Source organism: Cucurbita pepo, chromosome LG01 (genome assembly GCF_002806865.2).
Source record: "Cucurbita pepo subsp. pepo cultivar mu-cu-16 chromosome LG01, ASM280686v2, whole genome shotgun sequence".
In the NCBI taxonomy this organism is placed as follows: domain Eukaryota; kingdom Viridiplantae; phylum Streptophyta; class Magnoliopsida; order Cucurbitales; family Cucurbitaceae; genus Cucurbita; species Cucurbita pepo.
In genome coordinates, this window is record NC_036638.1 from 6,834,907 (window position 1) to 6,849,776 (window position 14,870).

A 14,870-nucleotide genomic window follows, 5' to 3' on the forward strand; every position below is an offset into this window, starting at 1 on the left:
TATTTTTGAATGTTTAAATATAAAGAATTTTTTTTTTTTTTTTTTGATAAGGATTTAAAAAAAATATATTTTAAGCTAATTTTGGTTAAACTTGGCAAGTTCTAATAATTGTTATTTGAAGTTAATTACATAAAAGAAAGGTTGTCAAATTCTGGGGGTAATTTTCTTCATATATTTATATTAAAGGGAAAAGGAAAATTGGGTGTGAAGACAAATATAATCTTCGTCGTGTTCGGAGATTCTTCCCTTGAAGAAATTTCTGTGAAATCCTCGATCCTCATTCTCTCGATTCCCCTAATTCCCTAATTCCTTTTCTTTTTCTTGCTTGCATCCAATTTTCAAATCGAAATCTCCCATTTCTCTCAATCTCCTTTCATGGAGAACGAAACCACCACTAACGCCACCAAACTTGGCTCCGATGGAGTCAAGCCAACCCCGGCCACCACTACCACCGCCTCTTCCGACCATGAACAAAACCCCACTTCCAATCCATCGCCACCTTCTGTTGCAGACCCCCAGAATGACCCTACTGGATCCGACTCCACCTCCCTTCAAACCCCTTCTCGCCACTCCTCCAGAACTCCCTTCACTAATCTCACCCAGGTCGATGCTGACCTTGCCCTCGCTCGTACCCTTCAAGAACAGGTCCTCTCTCCCTCCTTCTCTCTCTCTCTCTCTCTCTCGATGTCACTGTTTATAATCTTGTTCTCTTCAATTTCCGCTTTATTTTTTTATTTTATTTTCTCGTATTGTTCTGTGTTCAATTCGGTCTCTTGTCGGCTGCTTTTGGAGCTTTTTGATGGAAATCTCATATTGATTTTGTTCCCGTGCGGGTTTTTAAGAATTTTGATTGGGTGATCGACTTGATGTTCTCCTTTGTGGCTTTCTCAGTAGCAAATAACTATCACGAGAGTGTATTTGTTGTTTAGGTTCTGGATTTAATTTTAACTTATTGATTATCTGATTGTGTTTTATTGTCCTTGATTGCATCGACTTCATTTGACTTTATTAATTTTCTGCTGGCTTGCTGGGGAAGTTGTTCACAAGCAAAACATCAATTGTATTATGAGCATGCTTTTGTTTCTTTTCCTTTATCTATCGATATTGTTTGATTATTTGTCTTGTTAATTATGAGCAAATGCTTGTCAGTTAGTCTCAAGTGTTTGAATCCTGATTTGGTTCTGATGATCTTCATGCTTATAGAGAGAAGAGGATATATAAGATGCATGATTGATTGACTTATTACTACATTGTTGTTCAGTTGAAAGTTTGTTTTTAAATCTTGAGTTTTTCTTATCATGTTTTTAGCAATTGAAAGAGTTATGGACTGGGAGAATTTGCATAGACTATGTCCGCATCTTATTTGCACAGGATGGTTGTCTTTATTTTGGTTGTAGGAGCCTCTATATTTTGCAAGAAAAAAGGTTTTTAGTGATATTTTGAATTGACAATGGCTAATTATGAGCAGGAAAGAGCATACCTGATGCTCAGAATGACGAGTGAGGGGAGTGATTTTGGAAGCTGGGAAGCTGGAAGTTATGTATTAGACGATGAGGATGGTTTTGGTGATCCCCATGACCATACAGAATCTGATGGGGATGATGACGAGTTTGATGGAACAGATGTCAATGATGATGATGATGTGTTTGATGTGCATGCTCATGAAGATGGAGAAGATAACAATCCCAACTTTGAACTTGATCCAGGTAATTTTTCAAGCGACGAGGCTTATGCTAGAGCCTTACAAGATGCTGAAGATAGAGAAATGGCTGCCAGATTGTTGGCCCTTGCAGGATTACAAGATCGTGAGTATACGTGCCATCTGGCTCCCTTTGTAATGGATACTTATGTATAGATCTCTTAATCTTGTAAGACTAAAATATTTTGTTTTATCTTGTCGTAGAGGATGCAGATGACACGGATGATCAAGGTGAAAACTCCCAGGTATTTCCTTTAATTTTCCACTTCATTTTTGTTGCACTCAATTTTTTTTTATTAACACTTTGTACATTTAAATTCACTTAGAACTACTGAAACAGACAACGTTGATCCTGAAAATCCTCACCGTATGGAATTCATGCGGAATAAGGGAAATCTTATGTGGAAATCCTTGTTGTTACTGTTAAGTAGCTAGATGCAGAACTGGAATTGACGCAGATTGAGGAAAGTCTATGTGGAAAACATTGTTTTAACTTTCCCCTCTTTGGTAGCTCAGAAGCCACAACTTATAAATTCACTTATTGATCCGAAGAGACTCGCAGCTAAAACTTTCTATTCCCTTATCTTTATAGTTAGTTTTGTTTGCTTGGTTCCGTTTGTTGGCCTCTCCTGTTTTATGGTTCCTTGTATACCTTCATTTTTCACAATGAAAACTGGTCTCCATCTGTTTTTTTTTACTTCCCTCTGTCCAAACCCTCAAGTGCTTGATTGTAGAAAAGAAGTTCCATCCATCGTTCTACCTTTGGCCATAAGATCCTGACTTCCTCACTCACAAGTTCTAGTATGATTCAAAATTTGTTCTCGATTGGATGCTTTTTGGGATCTTGTCAGATATATATACTTTTTAATTTTTTTGTGGTGTTCTTTGTCCAACCTTTTTATGATTTTACTTCTTCTTCTTTGATCTGTGCAAATTAGGATTTTTTTTGTAGCTCCCATATTTTCGTGAGGAATTTCTTACTCTTTTTCTGCTCCTTATCTTTTGACTAATGTCACTTCTCTTTTCCTAAAAAAACAAAAACTGTCCTGTGTGTTTATGTTAACCACAATTACTCCTTCGAAAAGCATCCTTGTGTCTCCATGCTTCTTAGGCTCGTTTTTTCCACCCAAAATCCTCCTTCCAAGATGATGTATTTCTATATTGTTAGTATTCTCTCAATATTAACTAGAGCTTCAAAAGTTAAGAGGTATTCGTTGACATGATGTGAGGAAAACTGGTTTGTGCCTAAATCCATGGGCATAGCCACTGTAATCACCAATGAGAATGAGATTCAGGCTGCATGTTATGTCAAAGCAGCATTTAGGAGAACCATGTTAATATCTATGATAATTTTGGTAAGCCACAATTTTTTGCCTTTGNTTTTTTTTTTTTTTTTTTTTTTTTTTTTTTTTTTTGCTGCTGTTTGAGGTATTTGGATTAAAAGAAATATCAGGATTTTTATAGAGGTAGAGAGATTGAGTGAGGAGGTGTGTGAGGAAGCTAGATTTAGCAATGTCTCCTTGAGGGCATTGGTCAATAGACTTTTTTATCATTATAGTCTTGGTTTGATTTTGTTGGATTGGAGTCCATATTTATAGTTAGTTTTTGGGCTCCCTCTCGGTATCTTGTTCTTTGGCAGGATATTTTCTGTATAACTTGCTCGAGTTCTTCCCCCCCCCCCAAAAAAAAAGGCTTCTCCCACATTTTTGTTGAGGCCAACACTATGGTCGAGCCAGCATGGGAAGTTGTAAACAGCTTGAAAATGAATATTCTCGTGGATGAGGCAGATGAAAGTTTCGTTGGTATTAGCATTGTTCTCATCTTTCTGTAAGGTTTGGAATACTTTTACGAAACCTTTGAAAATATTTTGACCCTTAATAACCAACTCATTGAAATAGCCAGCCAATCTAAGACTATATGAAGTTGCCTTTGAAAATATTTCTCCCTTGGATCATCCTTTTAGTGGAGTTTATTAAAAGTCTATCAGTCCGACTCTTAGGGATTGTCTTTGTAGCTTTCAACTTCAGCGAATGGAATGGGCCATTCAGGGTGATTTCAGTAGGATAGTGATTGAAGATGACTCTTTGATAGGCCCCCAATTACAGAAGTGTGTACACGTAAGAGAATCAGGAATGTGTAGTAGGGCCCGAAGTATTTTGTTAGTGAGAATGGGCTGGTGTTGGTTATAAAGCGTTCTGTCTTGTTGAGTAGGGTATCTTTTTTAATATCATGTTAGTATTCTCCGTGAGAATTGGCTACCTTGCTGTATGATTATAAATAAAATTGTAGGGCAAGGCCGATCACTCTGTTGCCTTGTAACTTCAGATTCTGAAATCGTATCGTTGGTCCATTATACCGAATAGAATATATCTTTTCAACTGGTGAAAAATATTCTGCTTCTCAAATTTGACATAGTCAAATTCCTGATTATAAAATTGCTGTCAACTAAGTTAACTAATAGAAGATCTGTATTAGTTAAGTAAGGCATTGGCATTGACTTCTTGTTCTAGGTCTGCATGAGGATCTTCAAAAGACCATTTGTTTGGTGACGTTGAAATCACCCACTACTCCCATAACCCAAAAGCAGCAAATAGATTACGAAAAAAGGCCTTTGATTCTTGTAAAAGTTATCTTTTTATCTTTACACTCGCAAGAGAAAGCGACCTCCACTTTTTTTGCTTCTTTATCTTCTGCTTTTTGGCCATATCTTCCAACTACAGTAGTAACATTCTCCACCTGCTGAGGAAGATCCATATGCTTCTAACATAGTTTGTCACAGCCATCCGTTTTTTTCTAACTGGAGGTGTGGCTAATGTCACCTTCATAACCTTCTCCCTTCTGTTCAACCATCAAGGTGAAAGTTCTTCTTATGCAAAAGAAAAGGCTCCAAGGGTAGATCAACCATCAAAATACCACCAGAACAATGCTCACATCAACAGATGACCAGGATGGGCGGCATGATGAAAATCTTCAAGGACCTCACTAGCTTCCTATCTACTAAAGGAGATTTGGTCTTTTGATGGTGGATAATCATATGTGGACTAACTTGGAAATTGGTGCCTACGTGGAGCCTGCATTGACTACAATCTGTTGCTTCTGCCGGAAAGCTTCTATTATCCTCGATCAGCTTCCATTACCTCAAAGGCCTCTCCTTGGATCATTTTCCCCTCTTGTTTTATCTGTGGACAATACATTTATACATCTCAACCACACTGCAGTTATTTATGAAAATGTCCACTGTGCATGCTCAGCCACTTAGATTTCAAGCCCTCAGTGATCTAGTTAGCACTCATCCCAACTTTTTTATAGTAAGACATCCTTAGACGTATCCTTCTGATGAGAAGCTGCTGAATTCTTGCCAGTGCTGGAGTCCACTCCATTTGGACATTGACTAGTGGTTTGAATGTTGTTATTATCCTTGTCTGTTTGTCTGTCTTGTCCCCTTTCTGTTGTCATCTACAAGTTTAAACGCATGACCAATCTCCCCTCAATGAGTCGTTTTTTTTTCTGCCCGTCTTCCCTGCCAATTAAAAGCTGGATGTTAGAATGATCAAGAATTTAACCTGTTATCTTCCTTGAGAGCCTCCATCCTACGTTGGGATTAACACAGTGAAATGACACTTCAACCTGATGCCAACCTCTAACTCTAAAACAAATAGGATTTTCTGTGTTTATTCCAGAAACCTTACCATTGAATCTAGAAGCTTCCGTATTCCCCCCATCAGTTCAGACCTTTCCCACCTTAATCCATGTTCAATAAGAGAGGGCAAGGCAATGTGTTTCACTGTTTCTGTGAACAGCGAGTCAGCATCACCATTCAAATTTCAGCTGTTGGACTTGGATTGTCACCCAGTGCTTTGATGAATATAAACAAGTCTTCCCCATTGCCTTCATTACACTTCAAAAGAGCAATTGTGGCATACGAGCACTGTGGGATAGGCTTCTGTACCCATAAAGTAGCTATACTCTGAATATTAGATGACATATCTGATTTATTGGTCTATCAAAAGTACTCATCAAGGTTTGGTTTGCAGGATACGTGGGAGGATGTTGACCCAGACGAACTGTCATACGAGGTGAGTTTGGCTGGCTGGAGTGCCCATGCTTTATTGTTGTTTATTCCTGAGAGGATTGTTAATATTTCAGGAGTTGCTTGCATTGGGTGAAGTGGTAGGAACTGAGAGTAGAGGGCTATCTGCTGATACAATTGCTTCCTTACCCTCCATAAACTTCAAGGCAGGGAGTGGTCAGACTGGAAGCAGTGATTCGTGAGTGATCTCAGGGAGTTTTGGTCTCTTTTGCCATTCTCATCTTGCTCGATTAGCTTATGACTCTCGTCTTTTCTTTTCAGGTGCGTGATTTGTCGATTGGATTTTGAGGACGACGAAACCTTGACTGTTCTCTCCTGCAAACACTCGTACCATTCGGAGTGCATAAATAATTGGTTAAAAATAAACAAGGTATGCCCATTTACTACATGCACCTACCAATAATCACGAAGCCGAGACGACTAAAGGTTGGTGTTGTGCAGGTGTGCCCTGTTTGCAGTACTGAAGTCTCCACGGCTACGGGAAGCAGTTAGTTGTGTAGCATGTGGTATTGAATTGTACTAAATCAAACATTTTACATATATTATGTTAAATCACGAAGGATTTTAATTTGTTTGTTATGGTTTTGCAATACCCATTTCCGTTCAAATATCTGTGGGAAACGTACACTATTATCTCGGGTTTCATTCTGTAAACCAAGCCCCTAGGATGAATCTATTTCTTTTTGCCCCTCTTTTTTGAGCTTCTCGTTTGTATCCCAAATCTTGCCTTGTCGTGTTGAGTGTGTAAGAGCCATGAATTTGGAAAAATCTTGCAGGCTATTCTTTTACTCTCTTCGGATGAATCCTACGTTGATCATGTACTTTAGGTGGATATAAATTGGATATAATCGCGCTTTAGGTGTTTGTTGATCTTGCACTCACGAAACAAAATGCACTCTCGCGAACGAAACTCCTAACGTAAATTCTTACCTCTATTGATCTCTGAGATGTTTGGATTTTTCAAAACTTCATAAATAAAAATTAAGGTGAAGCAGAGTCAAGAACAACGAATTTGAGATTCATTTTGCTGTGAGTAGTTTCTACACAGGATCGGACTAACGATATATATAATACAATTTTCTTTACTTTCTTTTTGCGCGTGATATATATATAGATATATATATATATATCTATATATATATAGTAGGATAATAAATTAACAAAAAAAAAAATTAATTAATTAGATAAATATATATTTTTATTAGGAGAAAAACAAGCGCTCGCCCCATCATAAAAGAAAACATAATTACAGAAATGGATGAGGCTAAAAGATCAAATAAATAAAAATTGCTCGTTTGTTTAATTTTCCGGGAGGTTTATAAATTTCTTCATACATCGCCGCCGTGCTTTTCGACTGGGCCGCCGATGACCGCTTCGTTAGGAATGTACTTGGTCCAGAACCAGTGCGCCTTCCACACTCTGTTCATCTCCTCAATCGGCACATTCTTCGTCTCCGGCAAGAAGAAATAGATGAACACGGTCATTATCAACACAAACCCTGCGAAGAAGTAGAACAGTCCGAATTTCATGTGGCAAAGCATCGACAGGAACACCTGAGCGATGACAAAGGTGAACAACATGTTCACTGATACGTTGATTGCTTGTCCTGCAGATCGGATTTCCAGCGGGCAGATTTCACTTGGTACCAACCAACCTAATGGTCCCCAAGACCAGGCGAATGCCGAGACGTATACGCAGATTAGGAATAGAATCATGTTTGCGTCGACTTTTGATAGGGTTCCTTCTCCGTTGAGTCCGAATTTAACGCCGATTTGCGTTCCGACTAGGATTTGGCAGATAAACATCTGTACTCCGCCTTCCAGGAACAGGATTCTTCGCCCAAATTTGTCGACTGTGAAGATTGAGACTAGGGTTGCCAGGACGTTGACGCCACCGCTGATGACGGCAGAGATTAGAGATGCGTCGTCGCCGAATCCGAGAGTCTTGAACAGAACAGGAGCGTAGAACATGATGACATTGATGCCGGTTAGTTGCTGGAAGAATGGGATTAAAGCGCACATCACGAGTTGAGGTCTGTATTGTGGTTTCATTATGTTGGTCCATGGATGATCTACCATCTTTGCTGATTCACTTGCATCGACTAGGTCTTGGAACTCCTCTTGGACATCGTCGGTACCACGAACTTTCTGTAGCATCTTCTTAGCCTTCTCTGTGTATCCTCTTTCGAGAATGGAGTTAGGAGTATCGGGAAGGAAGAAGGATCCGACGGTCATCATCACGGCGGGGACTGCGGCGAGAGCCAGTGAGACTCTCCATCCCCATCCGCCTACGATTTTGGCTGTACCGACATTTACAAGATTCGCCACCAAGATGCCGATTGTGATGGCCATTTGGAAGCCCATGTTCAGAGCACCTCTGATTTTGGCTGGTGCCATTTCAGAAAGGTAAACTGGCACAGACTGCACACCAAAAACAAATCCATTCAATCAATCAAATTGAGTAAACAATTACTGCTACTTCTGCATTGAATCGATTCATTTTCTTTAATATATTGTCTGTATTTCTGTAATGACAGCATACCTGATTGGCAAATCCAACACCAACGCCAAGCAACAAACGGCCAATGATGAGCAGTGCAATGCTATTAGCAACACCATTGAGAATGGAACCAAATAAGAAGGAAAGACCTCCAATAAACATGGATGGTTTGCGGCCAAATTTCCGGGTAATGACGGACGCGGCGAAGGAAGCCACCAGAGCAGCAAGGTAAAGGGAAGAGGTAAACAATGTTAGTAGTTCACTGTCAAATTTACAGTACTCACTTTCATGGACACTTTTCATCTTCTTCACAACAGATGGGAAAAAATGAGCCAAGAAACTTGGCATTGAAGTAACCCCACCTGCCAAAACATCCCAAAGCCAAAAAGTTCTAAACAAATTTCTTCCATTAGGGGGAAAAAAAAAAACTTAAACTCAGAGGATCGAGGATCAAAAGCTACCAAACAAACAAACAAACCTGAAATTCCAAGATCATAACCAAAGAGAAGACCTCCCATGGCAGCCACCAAACAGGTGACAAGTACAAATGTAGTGATTCCACCCTCATAGTTCCTTCCTTCCTGAACAACAAATCCNCTCTTTTTTTTTTTTTTTTTTTTTTTCCTTAAAAAATGTTAGGGATTACGAATGTAGCTAGATATTAATCTGTGTATAAAATATGTTTTATATTAGTTCTTTCAAGAAATTTGTTGGTAATTGAAGGAGAAAAGATTTCACCAGTGGATTTTTTGGGGGTCTTTCAGAAAGGGATAAACCTATATAGTATATAATTTATATAGATGTATATATATAATATATATTTATAAGAAACTGATAGACCCTTAAATCCACTGAGACAAAAGAGAAAGAACTAATACAAAGAAAAAAATAAATCCCTTATGTCATGTTCAGGAAAGAACAGGTTTTATTCAGCTTAGCCCTGGGGCTTAATTTTCCCAAGCCTCAGTTGGGTTCTTATATAGGGGTTTCAAATGCCTTCTGGCTATCTAAATCGGACGCCATTTTTAGAACATTTCCATTCTGGAAGTTTTATTCTGTTGAACAATGTCCAAAAAATATGGGATTACCCCATCTTTCCGAGGCTCAACTTAGAAAACTTCCTATTTGCCGCTATTTCTTTGGTTACTTGGTTTGGATTGTAAACACAAGTTTTCGCATACTTCCTATTATTGGGATAATCAGATCATTAGTAATTCTTATCTTCCAATTAAGATATCCAGGAACTGTTGAGGTTCGCATTCTGGGTTTTGTTCTTTCTTCTTTGACATCGAAGTACGAAAGCTCTATGGTTGTTACTTTACGACCGTAAGTAGTTTTCAGATTATGGGATTTGGTTAACCCAACCTCGTAGTACAAATTCAATTAATTTCATTAAGGAATTAAAGTACTTCGATTCATAATAATTCTTTATTTACAAACATACGTGACTAGAGATGCTCAGATTGGGGACATTTGTTTCAAATAGATAAAAGTGGAACATATTAAAAAAATTTAAGAAGTAATTAATAAATTAGGTACAAAATTGATTTAATGTCTGATAGTATTTAGTAGGCTAGTTTCTTTTTAATAAAAAATTGGAAAAAACATTAAATGGGTAAAGTAAATTTTACCCATTTATTTGCTGGTGCTGTATTCTATGAATTAGAAAATGAATTGTCCCGAAAAAAGTTGAATCTAAAGTGGGTTTGCCTGCCAGTTTGAGTTTGGGAATCAAAGGGTCGCCGAGCCAGGCAATGCTGGCTTATAACCCAAATGGGGGCTCTGAGATGTTGGGGGGAAGGGGGTGGGTGGAACCTGGATGTTAGGCCTTGTTTGGTGCGTCCGTCTCGAGTCAATCGGACTTACAAATGGTTGGTAATTTGATTACACGGGAAAGAAAGAGAGTAGTAACCTTTCTTTCTCGCCATATACGTATGCTCTGTAGATTCCCAAGGACGGCCCGCTTACCAGAGCGGCGCTGCTCGCTCCCATACATTAAAACACCCACTCCCTCATCTCATCAACATTTCTTTTAGTAGGAATGAGAATTTGGGTAATTTTCTTTTTTCCCATATTAATTCCCTCATTTATTGTCTCCCAATACCTATGAGTTTTGTACAGGAGCTGCATCAACATGCGAAGCATGGGGGCCGGATCCCCTGCGCAGTCATGTAATCTTTCTGGGAGTTTGGAGCCCAATCAATCGGGTCGTGTAGGTGTCTGTCAGGCTTGTTGAAAGCATCTGGCCAGGTGCATTCCGAGTTGACCAAACTACAGATTAGCAGGTTATCCTCATCTCCAAGCTCTTCATAATAATACTACATACAACCAGCTTCCTTCTAAACACATTCCTGTTTGTAGGGAGAATGTTTTGAGACTTGAATCTTGATGGTATATAAATATTCCATAAGGAAGCATAGGTTGTGGAGGTGAGTTTATAACCACTCTTCACTATATATTCACTATATATATAATTGCTAAAGAAACGCCTTCCCATTGGAATATTCAAGATGTGGTTTCTATCTCTTCTTCCCTAAACAAGTCGGTTCCATTCAAACTCATCCAACTCATGAGAGGATGAGCTTTAAGACTGAATGTTGTTTCTCTTTGGATCCATTCATGAATCAATCCATCAGGTTTTCCCTCAATGTTATAAAACACGTTTCTTTATATATATATATATATATATATAGGGGAAGCTCCCTTGAGGTGGGCTGGAAAAAACGCGCTTTAAAACAATTTTCGATCCATATCCGCTAGCAAATATTAAATACTTTTTCGTTATGGAAAATATTTGGAAGGGAGAGTGGATCTTGTTCTTTATTTAAAAATTATTCCAACATTTATAAATGTTTCTAAAATTGAACATTTTTAAATAATATTTTATATTAAAAAGAACTCTGTAAGATGTTAACACACATATATATATATATATATATATATATATATATATATATATATGATCTGTCATCTTATTGTCATAAAAATCAAACTTTAAAGTTAAATTGGAATTGTACAACGTATAGGGGTGAGATTTGATAATATAACAAAATAGAATGAGGAATGTTCCACCACAAGTGATTAAAAGAAAGAAAAAAAAAATAGACATTAAAAATAAAGGTACAAAATATAAATCACAAAATCCTCAAAAATCGCCGTGTGATATTAAATTAATAGAATTAATATAACGTAGTGGTTAATAAATAAAATTAAAAAAGAAAAAGAAAAATATTAAACCAAAGTAATGAATTATTAATCATAAATTAATCCAAAAAAGAGGCTAAAAACGACATTTCCCTCCTCATTAACTTATTTATTAAAAAATATTTTAAAGAGTTGAAATTATAGAGCCCGTGTTACACGGGATTTTGTTGGCTAAGTACCATTGGTTTTTGGGTAATGATGACAATATATTATTTGCAAAAGTATCCATCAAACCCCTCCAAGATCTCCTTATTTTCGTTGTCTCCCCATTTTTTAGGGGTTAATATGCAAATAAAAAAATTATAAGTTAAGGTCGGCAGGCGTCTTAATTGGATTATAAAATCTCATTATAAATTTTTTGAAAGCTACTTTTACTTGTATATTATTTTATTGCTAGCTATTCTCCATTTTAAATATATCATTTCCTTAATAAATATTTATTATATTTTGATGTTTATCTCGTTTTATTTATTTATTTATATTTTACGGCTTACACGATATTTTTCTGCAAAAATTAAAAATAATAATAACTGTATTAGATGCTCGGTAAATTGATTATTATTATTATTATTTAATCTCTTTAACGTAATAAATTTCAGTCACTGAGCGCGTGGGGACAAAGCGCAGAAAAAAGAGAGTGGGGTTTTGGTTTTGCAGGAGAGAGAGTATGAGCTGTGGGGATATAAGGAGTGGACCCCACCACCCATGTGCCCTCCTTCTGTCGCCACCAGCTCGTGCCTCTCTCAATCATTAGCCCTCTTCTCTTCCCGAATTACCCCTTCCATTAACAAAACCCTTCTCTCTCTCTCTCTCTCTCTCTCTCTCTCTCTCTCTCTCTCTCTCTACCATCGGCCATGGCAGCCATTGCTACCTCCTTCTAACCCTTCTTCTGTCATCTCCTCTCCTGCTTCAATCTCTGAACAAAGCACTGAAGTCTGCATCTTCTTCTTCATGTCGAATTCCGATTCTGGCAACACCAATGGAGTCTCCAATGGCGCCGCCATTGATACCCCCAAAAACCAGCCCTCTTCAAATGGGGCCCTCGTCGTTAAAAAGCCTCCCTCCAAGGACCGCCATAGCAAGGTCGATGGTCGTGGTCGCCGCATCCGTATGCCCATCATATGCGCCGCTCGAGTATTCCAGTTGACTCGAGAGCTTGGTCATAAGTCCGATGGCCAGACCATCGAGTGGCTCCTTCGCCAGGCTGAGCCCTCTATTATTGCCGCCACTGGTACCGGCACTACCCCGGCTAATTTCTCCTCCGTCTCTCTTTCCGTCAGAGGAAATGGCGGCTCCACTTCTCTCTCTTCCCCTTCTTCCACCACTTCAACTCTCTCCCTCTCTCGCCCCCAGGCTCTCTCGGGCCCCACGCCGTTTATTCTCGGCAAGCGCGTTAGGTCCGATGACGACGGCGGTAAGGACGATGGGTCGGGAGTGGGTCCGACTGGGCCAGGTGGGTACTGGGCGGTTCCAGCGAGACCCGATTATGGGCAGGTGTGGAGTTTTGCCGCCGCGGCTCCCTCAGAAATGGTGGTTCAACCCGGGGGGATTTCTCAACAAGCGTCGTTGTTTGCCCAACCGCAGCAGCCGATTAGAGAAGCGTCGGCGGCGAGAGTGGGGAATTACCTTCCCAGTCATCTGAATTTACTGGCGTCTTTGTCCGGTGGCGGTGGTTCTGGCCGGCGGGAAGATGACCCTCGCTGATGATCTTAGGAACTCCGTCATGGTGGAGGATAAATTATTATTCATCGTATTTTGTACAAATATCTGTGTGTCAATTGCTTTCTTGTGTGCAGCTCAACGGTAATTCTAGTGGGAATGTAGGATTCTAGGGTTTCAGTTTGCTTGGAATTACAATTCGTAGATCCAATTTCGTTTTTCCATGGATGGATTCGTTCAAATTAGAGGTTTAGGGTTTGAAATTCCCAGAAAAAATTCTAGGGTTTTCTCTTTTCCGTCTTACGAGAGCAAGAACAGCTTCCAATCGCTGCTGCAAATTGACGATTCATTTCATTACAACATTACGCTCAGAAAATTCATCAAAATCTGTAGAAATGGATCTTCCGAGACGAAGAACAGAACAGAACAGAACAGAACAAGAAGAACTCGAACAACGCTGGGCTCGAAATTGCGGGCAGATTCCTTAAACTTTGAATCGGAGCTTTATTGCAGTGGTGGCGCCATTGAAGACGTTTTCTTCAACTTCTTCATCATCTTCCATGGCGGCCGGCGGTCGAATTTGAAGAATGGAAGCTCGAATCTCTCTCTCTGTAAGACCTCTGTTTTTCATTTTCTTTTTCTTTTTCTTTTTTCCCTAAAAATTTCCATTTGTATTCATAATGATTCTTAGAAATTGTTGGCGTGACAATAATGGTGTTTTTGTTCTTATGTCAGTGTATTGTTTCTGGGATTTCTCTGATGTGAATAAAAATCCCATTGTTTTCTTCAAAAACCTGCTCTTTCTCCTACCTTCTGTTCATACAAAACCCATTCTACATCATTTTTCTGCACTGTAAACAACATTGTTATATGGCTCTAATGATATCTGTTTCTTCCGTTCATCATCGAGATCGATCGATCCGATATCCGATAAGCTAACACCAATATATTCACAGTAATTAAGTGAATTGTGGTAATAAGTTTGTGGAAAAGTTGTGATGATTTGAGTAGAAAGTTTGAAGGTTCTTGAAGAGAGCATGATATAACCTGTGTTGGGTGGAGTAGACATGAGTTTGCCTCCTTGCTTCAAAGCAAACTGAGCTGGTGCTGTTAATGCCAACTTTTCTCCTTCTCTCCCTATAATGAAGAGGGAGACATGTGAGTGGTTACCATAACTACTTGAAGTTGATCGGGTTTGAGCGGTCAGTTATTAATGGAATTCCTTGTCAGCTCCTCGTAACATACTCTTTACAGCTTCTCCTTATCAAAAACATGATGGAATTTCTTGTCCGCTCTCCCCGTAACATACTCTTTACAGCTTCTCCTTGTCAAAAACGTGATGAAACTTCTTGTCCGCTCTCCCCGTAACATACTCGTTACAGCTTCTCCTTCTCGAAAACATGATTACATTCAAATGTAGTAAGTAGTAATCAAAATTGAACAATTTGTAAAGTTTAGGGGTTGAAAAAGGCTGTACTTGAATGTAGCAAAACATATTCTTTGCTTGAGTTCGAAAAGGTTAAAAAAATTCAAAAGAAATATACTTTTGCCCCCATGCAGGATCGAACTACAGACCTTCAGTTTACAAGACTGACGCTCTACCACTGAGCTATAGGGGCAACTGATGAAAGAAATGGAATATTGTTTAATTTAAAAATAAATACTAATTTTGGAAAGACAATTCAGCTAGTTTAAAAGGAAAATCGGAAAACAATCTTA

General features: G+C 38.8%; 3 protein-coding genes, 1 long non-coding RNA gene and 1 other non-coding gene across 6 annotated transcripts; 3 read left to right on the forward strand and 2 right to left on the reverse strand.

Annotated features, from left to right (window-relative positions):
• Positions 1-183: 183 nt before the first annotated feature.
• Positions 184-6,489, forward strand: LOC111801371 (E3 ubiquitin ligase BIG BROTHER-related). The gene is made up of 7 exons (XM_023685351.1): positions 184-645; positions 1,469-1,805; positions 1,904-1,944; positions 5,734-5,775; positions 5,846-5,967; positions 6,051-6,159; positions 6,231-6,489. Exons 1-7 carry the CDS (start codon positions 376-378, stop codon positions 6,279-6,281), a joined length of 972 nt encoding a protein of 323 aa, XP_023541119.1. The 5' UTR covers positions 184-375; the 3' UTR covers positions 6,282-6,489.
• Positions 6,490-7,087: 598 nt separating this feature from the next.
• Positions 7,088-8,878, reverse strand: LOC111780028 (sugar transport protein 10-like). The gene is made up of 2 exons (XM_023660287.1): positions 8,331-8,878; positions 7,088-8,209 (listed from the first exon to the last, which is right to left on the reverse strand). Exons 1-2 carry the CDS (start codon positions 8,634-8,636, stop codon positions 7,118-7,120), a joined length of 1,398 nt encoding a protein of 465 aa, XP_023516055.1. The 5' UTR covers positions 8,637-8,878; the 3' UTR covers positions 7,088-7,117.
• LOC111780037 lies at positions 7,733-10,812 on the forward strand. 2 transcript variants are annotated; one of them, XR_002812790.1, is made up of 4 exons: positions 7,733-7,821; positions 7,895-8,194; positions 8,326-8,529; positions 10,410-10,812. It is a non-coding gene; the product is annotated as an uncharacterized LOC111780037 (long non-coding RNA). The 2 variants fall into 2 exon arrangements; XR_002812792.1 differs by having other exon boundaries at positions 8,326-8,516.
• A 1,457-nt stretch (positions 10,813-12,269) lies between these two features.
• Positions 12,270-14,053, forward strand: LOC111778416 (transcription factor TCP7-like). The gene has a single exon (XM_023658223.1). It carries the CDS (start codon positions 12,444-12,446, stop codon positions 13,194-13,196), a length of 753 nt encoding a protein of 250 aa, XP_023513991.1. The 5' UTR covers positions 12,270-12,443; the 3' UTR covers positions 13,197-14,053.
• A 645-nt stretch (positions 14,054-14,698) lies between these two features.
• Positions 14,699-14,770, reverse strand: TRNAT-UGU. The gene has a single exon. It is a non-coding gene; the product is annotated as a tRNA-Thr (tRNA).
• Between the last annotated feature and the right edge of the window lie 100 nt (positions 14,771-14,870).

What these genes read in the sequence shown, in the direction of transcription:
- LOC111801371 (XM_023685351.1), top strand. Translation starts at nt 376, where the DNA reads ATGGAGAACGAAACCACCACTAACGCCACCAAACTTGGCTCCGATGGA. An exon ending in CTCGTACCCTTCAAGAACAG is followed by an intron (nt 646 to 1,468) that starts GTCCTCTCTCCC and finishes AATTATGAGCAG; the next exon opens with GAAAGAGCATACCTGATGCT. An exon ending in ATTGGTTAAAAATAAACAAG is followed by an intron (nt 6,160 to 6,230) that starts GTATGCCCATTT and finishes GGTGTTGTGCAG; the next exon opens with GTGTGCCCTGTTTGCAGTAC.
- LOC111778416 (XM_023658223.1), top strand. Translation starts at nt 12,444, where the DNA reads ATGTCGAATTCCGATTCTGGCAACACCAATGGAGTCTCCAATGGCGCC.
- LOC111780028 (XM_023660287.1), bottom strand. Translation starts at nt 8,636, where the DNA reads ATGCCAAGTTTCTTGGCTCATTTTTTCCCATCTGTTGTGAAGAAGATG. An exon ending in GTGTTGGATTTGCCAATCAG is followed by an intron (nt 8,210 to 8,330) that starts GTATGCTGTCAT and finishes TTTGGTGTGCAG; the next exon opens with TCTGTGCCAGTTTACCTTTC.